This window comes from Carlito syrichta, unplaced genomic scaffold (assembly GCF_000164805.1).
Source record: "Carlito syrichta isolate Samal-C Ts95f unplaced genomic scaffold, Tarsius_syrichta-2.0.1 Scaffold314864, whole genome shotgun sequence".
Taxonomy (NCBI): domain Eukaryota; kingdom Metazoa; phylum Chordata; class Mammalia; order Primates; family Tarsiidae; genus Carlito; species Carlito syrichta.
The window spans coordinates 441,881-461,136 of NW_007258960.1; the positions used below are offsets into that span (position 1 = coordinate 441,881).

The 19,256-nt window shown below is 42.0% G+C and overlaps 1 protein-coding gene across 1 annotated transcript in view; it reads left to right on the plus strand.

Moving 5' to 3' along the window:
• Positions 1–291: 291 nt before the first annotated feature.
• The window catches only part of ABCC4 (ATP binding cassette subfamily C member 4), a gene marked incomplete at its 3' end in the record, with an annotated part of 131,320 nt that continues 112,355 nt past the window's right edge, over positions 292–19,256 (plus strand). The window contains exons 1-4 of the mRNA XM_021705970.1: positions 292–407; positions 5,868–5,978; positions 6,511–6,631; positions 17,911–18,135. Of these exons, the coding sequence (XP_021561645.1) occupies positions 292–407; positions 5,868–5,978; positions 6,511–6,631; positions 17,911–18,135 (573 nt within the window). The remainder of the gene's footprint in view (positions 408–5,867; positions 5,979–6,510; positions 6,632–17,910; positions 18,136–19,256) is intronic.

Consider the following 19,256-nt stretch of genomic DNA (forward strand, 5'->3'; position numbering starts at 1 on the left):
TATTTCATGTGTTTCACAGGCACTAGACGTTGTTTTTTAGCACAATTATGATAATCATGTCAGAAAATTATTTTATGTATTACATAAAGATGTTGGCAGTTTATTAGAACCAGGTTTAGAGAAAAGCATGTAATACTCTTTGAGAAATTCTGCGTGCAGTGTCAAAACTGTATAGTTTGTTTATAAAATCTCTTTCCACCAAAGTTTACATGAGGGTATTGCCCACATCTGGAAGGAACACTTCACCTTTCATTTAGTATATTTATATGGAGACTTGTCTCTGGATGCAAAATGGAAACTTCAAAGAGCATCATTTCTTCAGTGGAGTCATTTCAAAGAAATGCGGGAAAAGGAAATGGTCCGCTGTGTGCTCACCTTTCTGCTGTGGAGATGTACAGAGATAAGTGGTATTCTAAGACGTTTTCCTTAAAAACATAGAAAAGTGGGGAAGAACAATGGAAGTTGAATGAGGAACAGAAGGCGTTAGGATTGCATTAGGATTTAAGAATGCCATAGTTAGGGTTTAGGGTGTCTTCAAGCCTGCAGATACTGTTTAAAGAAACATGAATGATGGGTGTTTTGAATTCCTGGCACCAGAACTTTAGTCCTTTATTTCTTTGTGCTTCCAAATGATAAAAGTTTACAGAAAGAAGGATTAAAGCCATCAAGTTAAAGTCTTTCTGTGTATCAGGAATTTCTATTTTAGATATACAGTAATCCCCCCTAATCTGTGGGGGATACATGCCAAGACCCACAGTAGATGCCTAAAACTGTGGATAGGACTGAGCCTTAGATACACACCAATGTTTTTTTTACATATACATGCATACCTATGATAACGTTTAATTTATAAATTGGACGCAGTAAGAGATAACAACAATAACTAATAATAAAATAGAATAATTATGACAATATACTGTTCACATTTCTATGGCATTATTATTATTATTATTATTTTTTGAGTTGGAGTCTCACTCTGGTGCCCAGACTGGAGTACAGTGGCATGCTCCCAGCCACCGCAGCCTCGACCTGCTGGGCTCAGGTGATCCTTCTGCCTCAGCCTTCCAAGTAGCTGTAACTACATTCTTAACCTAACTTCACCATGAAATTTTCCTTATTGAGTTGAGAACTTTCACCTTTCCAGTTAAAGGAAGGCTTTTATGGCCTCTCTTTGATGGATCCTAATAGCCAGCATCAGTACTTTGGTGTCTTGGGGCCATTATTAAGTATAATAAGGGCTATTTGAACACCAGCACTGCAGTGCTGTGACAACAGTTGATCTGATAACTGAGGTGGCTGCTAAATGACTAAGGGCTGGTGGCCTCTGCAGTGTGGAAACACTGGACAAAGGGAAGATTCCTATCCTCAATAGGAGGGCAGGAGATTTCATCATGCTTCTGAGAATGAATGACACACAACTTAAAACATAGGGATTGTTTATTTCTGGAATTTTCCATTTAATATTTTTGATCAACCATGGGTAACTGCACTTTCAGGAAGCAAAACCGAGGTTAAGAGGGAATGGCAGTATAACATCAGGAAATATAAGCAGACTACTTTAGTGGGCTACAGCTGAGGATTTTCATTCAATATGCCTTTACCCCTCTCTGTTGTTTAAACGCTTATTTAAGATCATGGCTTTGACCAGCATTTCATGAATTTGAGCACAGACCTCCTATCTTACTTGCCTCATGGTTCCCATATTTCCAGGGCTAATTTTGGAAATTGGAGAGCAGAGATGATCTTCCCTCCCAAATCTGTTCTTTTAGTGCTATTTTTTTTCTAATAAAGGTGAGAAAACGAATTTTCTTTTATAGCCTATGATTTTTGGGTCATGTACATGAACAAGAAGGGGACTTTATTAGGTTTGGCCTTTGAGAAGAATGTAAAATATTGAATTTCTTCATTAAAAAGATAACAGTCTTGATTAAATAAATATATCAAATAATGAAAAAATATTTTAGTTCCATCTTGGTCAGTTGTTATAAAAAAGTCAGGGAGGAGGAGGAAAAGAGAAGCTGAAAGAGCCTTCAAGGAATTAAGGAGACTGACAGGGTAGAGAGGCCTGAAAGGGAAAAAAGGAGACAGGGAAAGAGAAAGAGAGGGGAATCTATCAGTCCAAAGATATGTTAACTTTTATTTCCTCCTCTGCTTGTATATAAGGGGAATATGAAGCTCACTGAAATTGAGTACCTTTGGTCAAGATCACAGAGAGGGGAAGTTAGGACTGTATTTCAGCACTTTGGACTCCTTATCTGGTGTTCTTCCCTTTATACCCCATTAAGAAACCACTTTTCAAATTCTTGGAAAACAAAACAAAAACACAAGCCAACCACACTATGACAACGCATCATAGCTCTTAGTAACTCTTGTCTTAGAGAGCCTCTCTTGCCTGCTGAAAATGATGCTGTGTGTTGTGAGCTGGAGAGGAGAATGTATGTCTCCTCCAGGTATCTTTTGTGTTCTTAAGCTGATGACTTCCCGTGTTTGGAATTGAGCATGACTGTGCTGTACTGAGTTTGTGTTGAATTATACTGTACATCACTGCTCAGGATAATCTAGCCATCTGTCTTATTTGGTAGTGCAGCATGCATTTATTCATTCCCTCATTCATTGAGTAGCTATTATATACCAGGCATTGTGGGGGTTCCAGATAGTATGCGAGCAGTCATTGACCTAAAGGAATTACAGTCCTGCTGGGCCAGATATGAGAGAAATGCCACGGTACTAGAGGTTGTGGAAGGAGAGGGAAAGAAGGGATGAATTCTGTGGTGAGATCTTGGTGGAGGAATGGCTCATTTGACAGTGCTCTGAAATTGTTGACTAAACTCCTGAGGTATAAATTGGACGTAAGGGACCAATTGACTTAGGTTTTCGTGTATAAAATCCTTATACAGATTGTTGAACATGATTAGTCTTCTGTCAAGTATGCTTTTGCCATCAGGCAGAAATGAAAACCTTTAGCCCTTGCTGGTACCCATATGTCCCAGGCTGGCTTTTTGAGATTTGGGCAGTGAGAGGGACTGGGAGGGTCCTTAAATCAAGTGCTTGCTAATTTGTGGCATCTTCTAATAGAATCTTGGTCTATGATGATTGCAGGTACTTTGTTTCACCATGGCACTCCTCCTTGTAATAATCCTAAATATGACTCAGTTAACTGTTAGATCTGTTACCTTCCTTAACTTTTTAACTTCCCAAACCAGTTTTACTCCCTGATGGGAAAAACTTCTTTAGTCTGAAAAGACAACAGTCAATTCTGTTTAGAAGTACTTGTTGGAAAATGCTTTATGGTGTAATACTCGATGGAAATCGTCTCAGGTATGCAAGCATTATTTCAGACACGCCCGAGAAACCCACCTATGTTAAACATGGGCTGGTGGCAACCTCTTGGGAGGAAGTGGGGAGAAAGAGGTGAGCTGGTGGGTTCCTTTTCCCATTGGTTGAAACAGAATTGCTATGGCGATTGGGTTGGGCAGGAGAAATGAAACTTTCTGGGATCCTGAACTTAAATTGCATACTTGGGTACTCCAGTCTGGGGGAGCTGAGTCAGACCATTGTGCCTTCAGAACAGCTCTCAGAGCCCCTGAGTTCTGAGGTGAAAGCAGGATGGAATATGTTCTTATACTCTGCATCTTGAAGCTGCTGAAGGCCCACCTTTCTGCTGGCAGAAACAACAGCAGGCAGTGGGTAGGAAGGGCTTCTTAGATTAGATAGTTACGGTATAAAACATGCGTATTGAAGATGATGTGTGATCAGACAGCCAAGATGAAATGTGCTTAATTTTATCAGAGTTATTAGACGTTTTTCAATAGGGCCCAAATATGATGACTTAAGAGCTGCATCATGATAATGGCTGTTTGTCGGCTGGGACTTTGTAATGCTCAGAACAACTCTTGGGAGATGTTATCTCTAGGTATTCTCGCCATTTGTTCAGGGTCCCCATACTGACAGAAATTATATGGCTAGTTCAAGGTCATACAATCAGAAAGTGGCAGAGTCCACAAGCTAACACCAGAGGATTTCATTCAAGTGGAATTTTCTTTTTTTTTTTGAGTCGGAATCTCACTCTGTCGCCCAAACTGGACTGCAGTGGCATGCTCCCGGCCACCGCAGCCTCGACCTATTGGGCTCCGGCGATCCTTCCGCCTCAGCCTTCCGAGTAGCCGGAATTACAGGCATGTACTACCACGCCTGGCTGATTTTTTGATTTATTGTAGAGATGAGGTCTCGCCAAGTTGCCCAGGTGGGTCTCCAACCCGCAGGCTCAGGCAATCCACTCACCTCAGCCTCCCAAAGCGTGGGATTACAGGCTGAGCCACTGAGCCTGGCTTCAAGTGGAATTTTCAGGAGGATTTGTCAGGGCAGTATCATATATGCATGTTCCACTGCTAAGGGCCTGAGCTTTGAATAGCTGTAGAATAAATGGCACATAGATTTTCCAGTAAAGCTCACAGATTTATATATATTTATATTTATATACATGTATATGTATACATGTATATAAATATAAATATATATATACACACACACAGACACACATATATATGTGTGTCTGTGTGTGTTTTTTCCCCAAAGGAAATCGAGACTTAGAGATATTTAGTGACTGGCAGAAGTCATGGACATGCTGAAATTGTAGAAATGGAGAGAATGACAGACAGAGAGTATGGGACCCTGAGGCCCTCAGTGCCATTGCTGGGACAAGGAATCCAATCTTCTAACCTCTGGAGGTTCTTTAGAGGTACCAAACTATCGGGGTTAGCAAAATCTCAGCTCAGTTTCTGTTAGTGCTTTTCTAATGATTCGTAGATATTTATTTATTCAACTAATATTCCTTGAGCACCTTCTTTTTTCCCATACTGCATGAGGGATAAATCAGTCTAAGGGAAACATAAGGTCTGCTTTCATGAGTTATTGTCTTGGAAATTCTTTACCCTGGCAAAAATCAGTAAAGCAGTGTTTATTCGTGGGTTATCTCTGCATATTAATTATTGTCATTTAAATGAGTCATAGTGGATAATGACCATTCTGAGTTTTCTTTTTTTGTGTTACCTTCCTAGCATAATGCTTTCTTTAATTTTTAATTTTAGATTCAGTGGGTACATATGCATATTCGTTACACGAGCATATTATGTAGTGGTGGGGACTGGGCCTCCTGTTGTTTTGAGTTATTTAGTAAAAGGAATCCCAAAATGTTTCTGCAAAGTTACATTTTTTTCTTTCATACTTAACAGTTTTCAGATAGATAATTTGAGATTTTGTATCAATTTTCACTCATCAAATTTTCACTCATTTTTAGCATCCGTTGACAGTTTTCTAATTCTGAGAGCTTTTTCCTTTCCTTTCCTGTTTATGTCTCAGTAAAGATTTGTGGATTTCATTGTTACTCAGTGGGTTCTGATTCACTGTTATCATTATTTATTTGAATGCTTTAAAATTATCTCAGATTCGTCTTGTGAGACCCCCTTCAAGCTGGCTCGTCTGTTCTTTGGACCCATCTTCACGATTCCTTGGATGTTTCCTTATTTTGTGGTACAAGAAGGTGTTTGTGGCCTGTCTTGGAATCATCTATTTCTTCAAGGAGCCCTTGGCTCCTTTTAGGGGAGAGTGATATTAGAAGCAAGGTCTGGGCACTGGAGTGCTGTCAGCTACTGGTGTGTCATTGCTTCCAGGGCCTCTCCGTGGATAGAGCTGGGGATGTGTATGTGTGTGGGAGAGAGTGCATATAAGCATCAATTAATTGATTGGTTTTTCTATAGCTCTTTATATTTTATTGTTGGTTTTTGCAAAGTAATGAAGGTAGGATTCTACTTAAACACAAATATGTAATTTTGTCTATGTATCTCTCTCCTGTTCTTTTAATTTAACAGGTGGCTCAACCCCTTGTTTAAAATTGGTCACAAACGGAGATTAGAAGAAGATGATATGTATTCGGTGCTTCCAGAAGATCGCTCAAAGCACCTTGGAGAAGAGTTGCAAGGGTAAGCAAGAGGCAGTAAAGAGAAGGGTAAGGAAGAATGGAATTTCTAAGTGTGTTTGGGATGGATTTTGCCTTCCTGGGTCCCATGCCTGCCACGGGGCCCTTCTGTACCCTGTGTCCTCTGACATTCCACATGTGCTCACTTCCCCCAGGCTGACTCTGGGCTCTCTGTGCCTTCGTAGATGTGGAGGGAGCCAGCACCAAGGCCTCAATGCCCAAGATCTGTCCCTAGAGATGGTTTCACTGGAGGAAGTCACCCAGCCGGCTTGAATGTTGTAATGATGAGGCTGTAAATCTAGCAAAGCTTGGAAGTAACTTGTTTTTCAAAACCAGAGAATTCCCCTGAAGGCCTGTTTTTCTGGTGCTACAGATTCTGGACCACACATCCTTTAGGAGCCTTAGGAATAATTAGCCGGCTACATTGATGGGACAGCTACAAAATGCCCCATCCTAAACACTTATCTGCCACTCTTGCATCTCCCCTTTTACCCTTTGGCGGGGCATGCTTTTACTAAGCTTTCTTCTCGTTGTAGGTACTGGGATAAAGAGGTTTTAAGAGCCGAGAATGACGCACAGAAGCCTTCTTTAACAAAAGCAATCATAAAGTGTTACTGGAAACCTTATTTAATTTTGGGAATTTTTACATTAATTGAGGTAAAAGCTTTTACACACACTGAATTGTTTTTCCGTATACATGAAGTAGACATGCTAGCTGTTGATCAGTATTGAAATGGATGTGGGAACTGGAGGGAAGAAGAGGCCAGATGGTGTTTGGAAGAATTTTAAGGTCTGAGGATTAAACATGTCTAGGAAGCATGAGGCAGTTCTGCAAATAAAATGGATAAATACTTAAGAACTTATTTTCTGTGTAAAAACATGTTTTTATTAGTGGCTTTTTGTTGTTGTTGTTTTTGAGACAGAGTCTTACTCTGTCCGCAAGCTGGAGTGCAGTGGTATAATCATAGCTCACTATAGCCTTGAACTCCTGGGCTCTAGCAGTCCCCCCATCTCAGCCTCCCAAGTAGCTGGGACTGCAAGTATGTACCACCACACCCAGCTAATTTTTATATATGTTTTTTTTTTTTTTTGAGTGGAGTCTCACTCTGTCGCCCAGACTGGAGTGCAGTGGCCGCTCCCGGCCACCGCAACCTCGCTGCTGGGCTCCGGCGATCCTTCCGCCTCAGCCTTCCAAGTAGCTGGAATTACAGGCATGTGCTACCACGCCCGGCTGATTTTTTGATTTATTGTAGAGATGAGGTCTCGCTGCCCAGGCGGGTCTTGAACCCGCGGGCTCAGGCAATCCACTCACCTCAGCCTCCCAAAGGCGCGGGATTACAGGCTGAGCCACCGAGCCTGGCTTTATATATGTTTTTTGTAGACACAGTGTCTCATGTTGCCCACGCTTGTCTTGAACTCCTGGGCTCAAGTGATCCTCCCAACTTGGCCTCCGAGAGTGCTGGATTATAGGCTTGAGTCACTACTTTTGGCATTTTTTTTTTACCCAATTAAAATATAGTGTAGTGGAAGGATGGTACTGAAAAAAGGCACTTTATACTATGCTAGGACAGTGTTGGTGCTCAGTAAATGTTATAAATGCTAAGAGTTATCCTTGATCAAAAGAGGATCCTATGACCTCCAAGAGTATGTGCCCTGTGGTTTGCAGGAAGTAAATTTGAATCAGAGCCCAGAACAATAGAAGACATTTTACAGGTGTTCAACAAATACTAGTTAACCGTGCCAAATCTGGTTAATGCTTTCCTGGGAACGTATTGTCATCTTTCCCCTCCCAGGGAAACAGAGCTCAGGGGCTTGCACCTGGATTGGCTGTGGTGCCTCAGAGACTGGAGCTGGCTTTGAGCACCCAAGAGCTGCCCCTTCCCAGCAGGCCAGGTGCTGTGAGCCCAAAGCCCCTCTGTGGAGGAGGCCCGGCTTTCCTTTGAATCCCAGGGAATTCATGCAGCACCCATTCTGATATCTTGTCCTTGGTTGTTGGAGTGAATTGCCGGTTGGAAGGTGCAGTCTTGGTTTCTGGCATTGCAGAGAGCGCAGAAGCACATGTTCTATAGAAAGCCAGGAGGACAGTGAAGTCCATTATCTTGAAGGGCCTCCTTGGAGGCCTGCCAGTAAGGCAGTGTTCTGCCTGGGGGCATGGTGCAAGGTAGCCTTCCTGTTCTGACCAGCAGCCTGCTGCAGGGGATGATGAAGATCCAGCTGGGTGGTTTTTGCCCTTCATGGTATCGTAGTGCTCACTTAGGGACATTGGTCATCCTGAGAACCCATGAGAGTAGCAGGGTAGAATTTGCCATTGCTACGAAAGGGTGGCTTTAAAGGCTGGAGTGTAGGGAGTTATCACGGTGCATTTGTTGGGGATGAGGAGGATAGGCCAGTGAGTTTGTATGTGGGACATGTGTATGTTGAGGGCACCTTGGGCATTGGGGAGATGGGTAGGTGAACTCTGCCCTATGCCATTGATGGCAACCAGAGGGATCTGTCCAGTAATAGGGCTCTGGATGGTCCTGGGAGGTGGGTGTTCTCATTGGTGATAAGGATGTGTTGGCCAGCATGCCAGATGGTGCGAGCTTTGAGAGGGTATCGCCCTTGCCTGTATGCAGCTGTGGCTTTGCAAAGGGTGGTGGTGAGCGGATGCAGGAGCCCCTCAAGCTTTCCTAGTGATGATGGCATTTCCACATGGTAACCATAAGTCTCTGTTTGAGATAAATAGGGTGACAAGCTGGTATTGTGTGACCTGTGTATGCATGATTGCCTGGCCAGATGCAGCTGTGCAACCTTGGCAAGCAGATCTGTTTTCTGCATGTCACTTAGCTGGAGCCTCTAGTGCCTGTGGCTCACGCCAGCTATCTAGTTGAGGGTGGGCAGAATGGGTGGCCCCCCAGAGTCCTCTATTGGGTAGGCCTCCTGCTTCTACCCCTGGTTCTCTAGTTTTCGTTTGTTACCAGCAGCTTAAGAAACTGATAATAGGGTCATCTTCAAGGAACTGAGATTGTGGTTGTCCCTGCTGTCGTGGACTGCCAGTAGCTTGGTGTGTGGAGCTCACCAGTCTCTAGGTGGTGACTGGATCCATCTCAGAATGAACTGCCAGTCTTGCCCGGCAAGCTTTTGGAAGAAGTAGGCGCAGAGGTAGAGATGGCAGAAAACGGTATTTTTGCTCAGAGTGGGCAGGCCCCACTGTGTGCTGGGAGCATTGATTTCAAAGTTGTCCAGCCTGGGTAACACTTATTGTTGGTGGGGATGGGTTGGGGATGGGGGAGACATGGGGAGACCAGAATTGAGAGGTGCTTAATACAGGTGTAACTGGTAGAATGCTGGCCTCTCTTTTGGAAGGTTGGTTGTTGGAAGTCATGGCGGAAGAGTGGAGAGGAGAGCACCTGGCAAATGTGTAGGGCTTGTACTCAGTAGTAGAACTCGCAGCAGTAGTGGGAGTACTCCTTAGAGTGGTAGTAGTACTCCTCAGCAGTACTCCTCAGTAGTGCTTAGCAGTGGTAGAACCAGTAGCAGCAGCGGTAGTCTTAGTAAGGGCTCATACTCATAGTAGTTATAATAATAATAATAGTAAGTACATGAAAAATATTATATACCAGGAACTTCTGAGAGTACTTTATATATAATATTACTTTTACTGCTTTGACTGACTCAATGAGATAGAAGGTATTCTTACACGCTCTGCTCTCGAGAAGAGGACACTTGGTGCCAGGCAGTATGTAATGTGCCTAGGGTCACACAAAACATAAATGACAGAGATGAGGCAGAGTCTCAGATGCTCTGAGGGACCTAACCATCTGTAGTCTAATAACTTGTCCTGTGTCATGAAGGCTTGTTTTGAGAACTTTGTGATTAGACTCTCAAGTGCATGTTTCTTGAGCTTGGCCTAGGAATTATAAGTCAGATGCTAAGAGCTCCAGGGGTTGTAGAACTTGGTTGTGGGAAGTCAACTGGAGATCATATATAACCTAAAATCACCACAGGTACCATGACTCCCTGGGCCAGAAAGTTACAGGAAATGCTGGAAATTGGCTGGAGTGTTGGCCATGTCAGAGCATCATGGAATATTCAGGTCAACCAGGAGCACTGTAGAAAGCTGTCCCTCTCATCACCATCTCCCAAATGAATGAAGCCTGGTTGCCCTGCTGACCCAAGTTCTTAAACATCTACGCTGTTCAAACATCATTGAGTTGTCTCCTTAGATGGACCAGGAGGAAGTTGTGGTCTTGGATGGTGATGAAATTGGGACTCTGACAGTCTGGGTAGAGGTCGCAGTCCCTGTGTTTTTACTTATCAAGGGCATCTGATTTCCTCTCAAGCAATAGTAACTCTGTGCTTTCAGAAGTCATTGACCTGAATCATGGAAAAGGGGTTGTTTATGTGTGTGCATTTACTTGGCAAGAGTGAGGACCCCAGATTGGTCACTAATATGGGGGCATCTCTTCTGTTCTGGTGTCTCAACACACTTTCCTACTTGCAGGGTGGGCACCAGGCTTTGGGTATTAGCGTGGCAAACTGTGTGGACCTATACAGTGCTGATGGCAGGCATGGTTCTTGGGCAGTGAAGCCTGGACTTTTCCTAGGAGAGTCCTTACTTGTTGGTGCTGTGTTCAGATCAGTATCTTAGTGGCTTACTGTGTAAGATTAGACAGTGGCCTATTATTTCCTTGATAAGTATGGTAACTAGCAGATGATGCTTATTTTAACTTTGTATCTTTAACATAGTAACTGGTAGAACTTTTAATTCTGAGCTCAACTAGAGGTAAACCTTGGGCTCTTTTTTTTTCCTGGCAGTAAAAAGAAGCTTAAATTCCAGTACCGATGCTCTTGTTTTCTTAGACTTGCCTGTTGACACTACTGTTTTGAAGAAGTTAGGAATAATTTCTTAAGGTGAAGCTAGTGAGTGTCTGTCAATTTCAAAAATTCTTTCACGTGTATTTGGGGTTTCCAATCCGTAAAGCTAGTTGTTGACTTAGAATGCTACTTTCATAATTGATTTTATGAAGAGGCTTTGCTTTTTGTGATTGTGTATCTCTGCTGCTTATTGATCTTTATATTTTTGATGATGAAGGGTCTGAATTCAGCCTAGCATTTTGTTTAAAGCAGACCTACCTTTGCCATGACCTTCAGGCCCTGTTTAATTCTCCTGGTGTGCAGAACACCTGTGCAGTGTGCGTATGACTCGTTACCCAGCCAGAAGGTAAGCAGGGACTTCCCCATATATTCTTGGTGGCACAAGCAGCAAGAGGCAGGGTGACACCAGTTCAGAGATGGCTTTGAGGTTGGGACTTCAAAGTAGTGCAAACCTCTGTCCTGTGGGAGTTGAGGAATGCTTGTAATACGTGGAGAAATAAGTCCTAGTCTAATGGTGAACACAGTGCTCTTGCAGGCCAGTGCTAATTGGAACAGATCTGCCTGTGAGTTCCCGGCACACCTGTCCCCTGTGTGCACCTCCACGGTGACTGTAATGGGGACTGAGTAAGTCTCCACCACCCATAGCTCTCCAGGGAACCAGGAGGAGCTTGGAAAGCCTCTGCACAGGCCAAACCATGACAGTCTTCTCCCTCGGGGGTCTTTTCTTTGAGATATGAGGTGTTTTTTTTTTTTTGGTTTGGTTTTGTTTTTTGTTGACTTCAGCTCTACATTTCTTGGTCAACTGCTTGACATGTGGGCCAAACTTACATGTGATTTTTGTTTTTTGTTTTTGTTTTCCTTAGGTTTTTTAAGAACATTTCAAAAATACAAAATAGTACAGGATACTAAGCCCCTCTCTTTACCCCTGTGCCAACTTCAATTATTAACTCATGACCAGTCTTGGTGTATCTGAAGCCCAGTTCATGCTCCCTTCTCAAGATTACTTTGAAGCAGTTCCTAGACATCACATCGTTTTATCTATACATATTTTTGTATATATCCTTAAAAGATAAGGAATCTTTCCCAAATATAATTGTAGTCAATTATACATACATATTCACACTAATACTTTAATTTCACCATTATCTAGCCAGTGCTTATATTTATTTGATTATCTTACGATTATTTTACAATTTGAATCAGTATCCACATAAAATCAGGTGCAATGTTGATGTAGGTTGTATGAGCTCCTTCTCTCTTTCTCTTTCTCTAATTGAAGAAACACATTGCTTGTTCTGTAGCAATTCCCACAGTCTAGATTGGGCTGATTGCATGCTCCCCACCATCACTTAACATGTTCCTCTGGTACTTAGCTTGATCCAAGTCAGATTTGATTTTCTTCTTTTTTTTTCCATTCCTCCTTTTGGCAGAATTCCTTCATAGGTAGGACTGTAGGGCTGTGTACAGCCATTACAAGGTACCTAATGTAGGTCTGATTGTATCTTTCTTTTTCTTTTTTTTTGGGAGGGTGGGGGTAGTTGGGATCTTACTCTGTGGCCCAGGCTGCAACCTTGACCTCCTGGGCTCAGGCAGTCCTTCTGCCTCAGCCTCCTGTGTAGCTGGGACTACAGGCTCATGCCCCTGTGCCCAGCTGATTGTTTGATTACTTTTTGTAAAGACAAGATCTCGCTATGTTGTTTAGACTGATCTCGAGCTCTTGGTCTCAAGCAGTCCTCCCTCCTTGGCCTCCCAAAGTGCTGGGATTACAGGTGTGAGCCACTGTGCCTGGTCTGTGGTTGTCTTTTTTTGTGTGTGTGCCATTTGGATTTATTCGTGATCATTGCTTAAGGTCTGTTAATTCATTAGAAGCTTGTAAAATAGTGATATTATCTGAAATAGTTCCATAAAGAGAAACTTTACCATTGTCAACTCTTTGGTAGCCTGAGTATGTATAGGTAAAGCAGGATAAATTATTTTGTTACATTTTTTTAATCCCAGCTTTCAAAATAATGAATGATTCTCCAACATTTTCCTCTTGGGCTAATGAGTTTTTGTTTTGCTTTGTTTTGTTTTTGAGTCAGAGTCTCAGTCTGTTACCCAGGCCAGAGTGCAGTGGCATGATCATGTCTCACCACAGGTTTGACCTTGTGAGTTCAGGTGATCCTCCTTCAGCCTTCCGAGTAGCTGGGACAACAGGTGCATGCTACCACACCTGGCTGTTTTTGATTTTTTGTAGAGATGAGATCTCATTTTGTTGTCCAAGCTGGTCTTGAATTTTGGGCTCAAGCAATTCTCCCAGCTCGGCCTCTCAAAGTGCTGGGATTACAGGTGTGAATCATTGCGCCCAGCTGAGTTTTTTGTTATTGTTTGTTTTGTTTTGATGAGTATCATTATGAGGTCAGGGATTTAAACATTTCTGATATGCTTTGGTCCATTACACTTATCCTTATACCAAGCTTTAGCCATCTTTGGGCAGTGGGAGTCTGTTGAGGTTGGGTCCTGAGTCTTTTGCACATACTCTAGTAGTTTTTACTAGTTTTCTTGTGTGATGTATGTTTCTGGCTCAGTTTTTGCCTCAACTCTGGAATTAGCCATTTCTCCAAGCAGCCTTGACTCCTTTTTTTTAAATTTATTTTTTTGGAGTTAGAGTCTCACTCTGTTGCCCAGACTGGAGTGCAGTGGCCGCTCCCAGCCACCGCAGCCTCGACCAGCTGGGCTCCAGTGATCCTCAGCCTTCCAAGTAGCTGGAACTACAGGTGCGCACTACCATGCCCACCTCATTTTTGATTTATTGTAGAGATGAGGTCTTACCAAGTTGCCCAGGTGGGTCTCGAACTTGCGAGCTCAGGCAATCTGCTCACCTCAGCCTCCCAAGGCATGGGATTACAGGCTGAGCCACCAAGCCTGACTCCTTTTAAAGGGAAATGATATCTAGAGACTGAGTCTGGGCTCTAGAGGTGCTCATTGCTGCTGGGTTGGTTATTGTTTCTTGGCTTTCTTATTGCACAAAGCCAGAGAATGAAAATATATACATCATGAGTTTATATGGTAATTTCCAAATCAGATTTGGGACATTCGTGTTTTTTACTTAATCCTTAACACTTACGTCTTTATTTCTTTTCTCCCTTCATCTGTTTGTTTTCTTTTCTTCCATGCCTAATCCTAGTTCTCAATATATCAAAATAATTATTTATTTGTTTTATTTTAGAATATCAACACTGTCACCCATAATATGATTTCTGAAAACAATTTGATACTTTTTTTTTTTTTGCAGCATATATTGTTGTTAGGGAAGGTATATCTGACAGGGACTGCATTTTTAGGTTATTTTGTTTAAAACCTTTTCCAATAGTTCCTTTTTTGTGTGGTCACACCAACAACTGGATAGGCATATACTTAGGTACATTTGCTTCATTTTACTCTCTGGTTTTAGGAACTACTTTTTATAAATTTAAGTATGTTTTGTACTTTCATATAATATTTTCAAGGTTCCAAATTCAAATCTACAGAAGAGGTTATTTTTAGAGGGCTGTTGTTCTTGCCCCTTTGACTCTATTTCCTCTCTTTAGAGGTAATCTTAAAAACAAATTATGATTTGTCCTTTTACTTTTTAAATACAATCGTTTTTAAACATTGAGTTTTCCTTACTGTGTAGGACAGAGGGTCTCAGTTTCACTGTTGAAATCTCAGAATTCTACGTTCCTAAGTGTGTTTCTTGGAAGCATGATATATGGCAGCAACTTGGAGTAAAACTCTGTGGTCTTGTAAGTACTTCACAGCAGGTCTCCAGCCGCTCCAGACTCAGACACAGGGATGGTGCAGGAAAGAGGATAGCAGTGATTATCTGGAGTTGGTTTCTGCACTCCAGAATCTTCTCGGGAGGTGGAACTCAGGCCTCACCCCAACCGATTGAATCTAAATCTAGGGAATGGTTTCTGCACATCTGTGAGCGCGTAAACCTCCTAGTTGATCCTTACATGCAATTAGCACTGATTCAGAGAGGACTTCAAGTATATCTGAAATCTTGATGGTAATTATTTCCCCAGATTCACTGTGTTTTTTCCTTGTGTCTGAGTCTTTTTCAACTCTGTTTGTCACCTGTTCCCCCATTTCTAAAATATATTCATTTTCCCCATAAGCTCACTGTTCTCTGCTTATATTTTTCCCATAAGCATTTCTTTTGACAGCTTATTTCTATTTCCTGTGTTTTCTTCTCACCTTTCAGAGATGGTAGAATTGGGCAAGTAATGTCTCTAGGGGAGCATAGTGGAGGCTTTGTGCTCACTGAGGGCAATTTGGCATCTAGTCATGTAACATGTTACCATAAGAAGCAGGAGATGGGCTCACATGTCAGGAGACTGAGTACCAAATACTCTGTTGAGAAATACCTGCCTTCACATACTATGGTAGAACCTTGAACTGTGGGGTCCTGGGGTATCATATCGAACTTTTAAAAGTTCTTTGTGGTTTCACTGTTGAGAAGAATTCTTGTGAATGAGTAAGAACTATATTCTTAGGTGACTCTTCACGAGGTCACAGATTGTCAGTATCCAAGATGGAGGATTTATGTGAGTGACTTTTGGCCTTATTTCTGATAACCAGAGTTTAAATTTGGTTTGTTATAAATTTTTTTTTTGAGTTGGTATCTCACTCTGTTGCCCAGGCTGGAGTACAGTGGCACACTCATGGCCACCCCAGTGTCGACCTACTATGTTCTGGCGATCCTTCTGCCTCAGCCTTCCAAGTAGCCGGAACTACAGGTGCGCACTGCCATGCCCGGCTAATTTTTAAAATTTATTGTAGAGACAAGGTCTTGTCAAGTTGCCCAGGCTGGTTTTGAACCTGCGGGCTCAGGCAGTCCACTGGTCTTGGCCTCCCAAAGTGAGCCCAGCCTTATTACAAGTTTTGATAATTAATATTTTAGTTGTTTTATTTCTTAATAGTTGGGAGTCAGGATCAGGGATGGACAGGTCCAAGGGAAGGTATGGGCCATAAAAACTATCATTGTTTGCTCATGAACCTGTTTGCTTAACTGGATTATTCAATACTATCTCTCAGCAGGAAGTTTTATACCATTAGGTGGTAGTGACCTGCTGTCCCTGGCACCTTTTTTCACTGCATTTGTTGCATCTGTTGTTATTTTACCTGAGGGGCGACATCATTCTTACTTTTTGTTTGAATCACACTCATGTCAGGTTGAAATGGAAAACTGTGTAATAAGGCAACAGTGACTCCCAGAGACCACAAGAAGTTTCAGGAATAATCGGGAAGGCAGAGGTTAGTATTGGGCTTCTGACTGATAGCCCACGTGTGTCTGCTGCTGCTCTAGCATGCCCTTGGTCACTTTTGTGTTGGGACTGCCCATGTGTACAATTTGGCCTTCCTGTTCTCTGTTCAAGCCTCCGGATTTCATCCCAGTAAATTCTAAACAGCCTGTTATGACCTGCTGTATTAAAGGGTCTTCGTCAACACTTAATGCCTCTTGAGGTGAATGATGGAACATGCTGGAAATGTTGCAGTAAGCCTCTGTGTTCTTGCTGTTTGATCATCTTCGTCATAGTTCTTCAACTAAATAGAATTGTAGAAAAAACTTCCATGATCTCATGGAAGGCAGTGTGGTTGGTGTAGTCTCTGTGTTTGTGTGAGCATGTGTTTACAGAAGGTCAGGAGAGATGGGATCTAATGTTACGACCCATTTGAGGGATGAGTATGCCTTCTGTAAATATCCTGGTTGGATACTACTTGTTGGGAAGAAAATGTGTGTAAGTTCTGTTTTATTTATTATATCGATTCTCTCTCCCTTTTCCTCACTTCAAATACACAGAAAACAGCTATCCACAGCAAACCTGTCAGCTGTTGACCATGTCTTTGTTAATAAAAGGAGACGCTTATTTCAAAGTCAAGTTGAAAGATTTCCAAACTTTTGGCATTTTGTCTTTTGAGAAGTCAGGAGGAAATGATATCAAGGGCCTCCATGTTTACTTTTGGTGACGTGGATTTGCAGTGAGTGTTTGGTTTTCTTTGATGAAAGAGGAGGGTCCCTTTCAGGGGCTGACTAGTGGGGGCAAGCGGGGTATGGGTGGAGTGGCCAATGGCAGGGAGAGGTCCAAGAGCAAGGAAAGGAAGGGTCCTTGACCTGTTGAGTACCATGGCTCAAGCAGTATTTTGCTATTTCTTTGCCTTTATTTGAACTTGAGTAATAAAATTGCTTCCTCTGTCTTGTTTAGAAGGTAAGCTCTCATGCCCCCAGCTCATTGCTATGGGATTTTAATTTTTACCTTGGGGAATAACTGATTGTTAATATTGCTCTAAAATCAGCACCTTCAGTGTATGGCTGATGGAGACCCCCAATGACATTATCTTTTAGCATGACTTCTTCTGTATTTAATTTTTGACTGTAGACTACCTGACCAAAGGTGGCAGTCCTTCTGGGTACGTCCCAGCTTCTGAGGGCAGAATATATTGAAGTAGTGTCCGCTGGGGCCAAGAGTTGGGGGGCTCCTTTTTAATACTTGAACAGAAGCTGGTCTTGGTTGTCTTGCATCTGCTGACATATGGAGTCTGGGTTGGAAAAGATTGGAGTGTTCTCTTTTCTCATCTGTTTATCAGTTCATAAAGGTTCTTAAAGCAGGCGGAGATGGCAAGAGTGCATCTCTCATAAATGAGCCTTCTTAACATTCCTTGGGACTGCATGTCCATAGTACAGAGCAAGAGCTGGGGTGTAAGCAAATCCCTTAACCCTCTGGGGCGTTTTTCCTTATTTACTTTAAGCCAAGACTTATTTGGTAGTGTGCCAAATGTGTGTTAAAGCACTGGTTGTAATATTTATTGAGCATCCACAGTGTACCAAGCACAATGTACTAAAGCTTTATCATCTCTGAAATTATAATTTTGACCTCAGGTGAAAACTATTAGCTGCTTCTCTTAAAGAGGAAAGTAGCCCTGTTTTTCTTTTAGGTTAGTGATATGTTGCACTTGGTAAAAATGCCTTTTTGACATGCTAATAAAAGTAAAGTACATGTTAAAGATTGGTGTGGTTTGTATGTCTAATTAAGGCTTTTTCCCCCCTCTTCTTTTAGGAAGGCACCAAAGTAGTTCAGCCCATATTTTTGGGGAAAATTATTAATTACTTTGAAGATTATGATCCCACGGACTCTGCGGCTTTGTACACAGCCTACGCCTATGCCACGGTGCTGACTTTTTGTACTCTCATCTTGGCCATATTGCATCACTTGTATTTTTACCACGTTCAGTGTGCTGGCATGAGGTTAAGAGTAGCTATGTGCCATATGATTTATCGGAAGGTGAGTGACCCTCAGCACGAAACATCAGAAACCTCTTGGGAAAGTTATATGTAAATTAAAAGATGTGTGAATAGAATTATTTAAACCTTACTAGAGACTCTTACTATTTGCATCGGGATGGTTTTTTAAAATCTTTACTCAAATATTCCCTATTTTCACTGTGATCAGGGCCCAACTGCTTTGTATAACAGGCTGTTGCAAAATACTAAATTTATTATGAAATCTAATTAAACCGTTAAATTACCAAATTGATTTTCAGTGTTTTTAAGCATTCATCTTGTAGTTGTTATTTGTGCACATTTTTGTTGTTGTTCATTAAAACTTTCATTTATATCAAAGTTGTATTTAAAAATGACCTTTAGAGAAATGTGATATAAAATAGAATCTAGGAGAAAAGAATGTGTTTGAGAAAGGGAATTACTTTATTTTGAAGTGAACCATTGAATTACTATATTCTGAAGTGAACCATTAAATAATATACAATATAATTTTGATAAGCAAAGAAAAATTTAAATGGAATCTATGCCAAATATAGGCTTTCTACATTCCAAATCTAATACCTAAGTGCTATGTAAATAATTTTATGTTGTATTGTTTAGACAGGAATGTCCAACCTTTTGGCTCCCCTGGGCCACATTGAGTAAAGAGGAATTGTTATGGGCCACACGTAAATTATATAATATATTATTATAGACTTATTATTTTTTTGAGTTGGAGTCTCACTCTGTTTCCCGGGCTGGAGGGCTGTGGAACACTCATAGCCACTCCAGCGTCGACCTGCTAGTCTCCGGTGATTCTTCCACATCAGCCTTCCAAGTAACTGGTACTACAGGTGCGCACTACCACACCTGACTAATTTTTGATTTATTGCAGAGACGAGGTCTCTCCAAGTTGCCCAGGCTGGTCTTGCACCCGCGGGCTCAGGCAATCCACTTGCCTTGGCCTCCCAAAGTACTGGGATTACAGGCTGAACCACCAAGCCTGGCCAAGACTTCTTTTTTGAAAAACATTTTTTAGCTGGGTTCGGTGGCTCAGCCTGTAATCCTGCACCTTTAGGAGGTTGAGGTGAGTGGACTGCCTGAGACCATGGGTTCGAGACCTGCCTGGGCAACTTGGCGAGA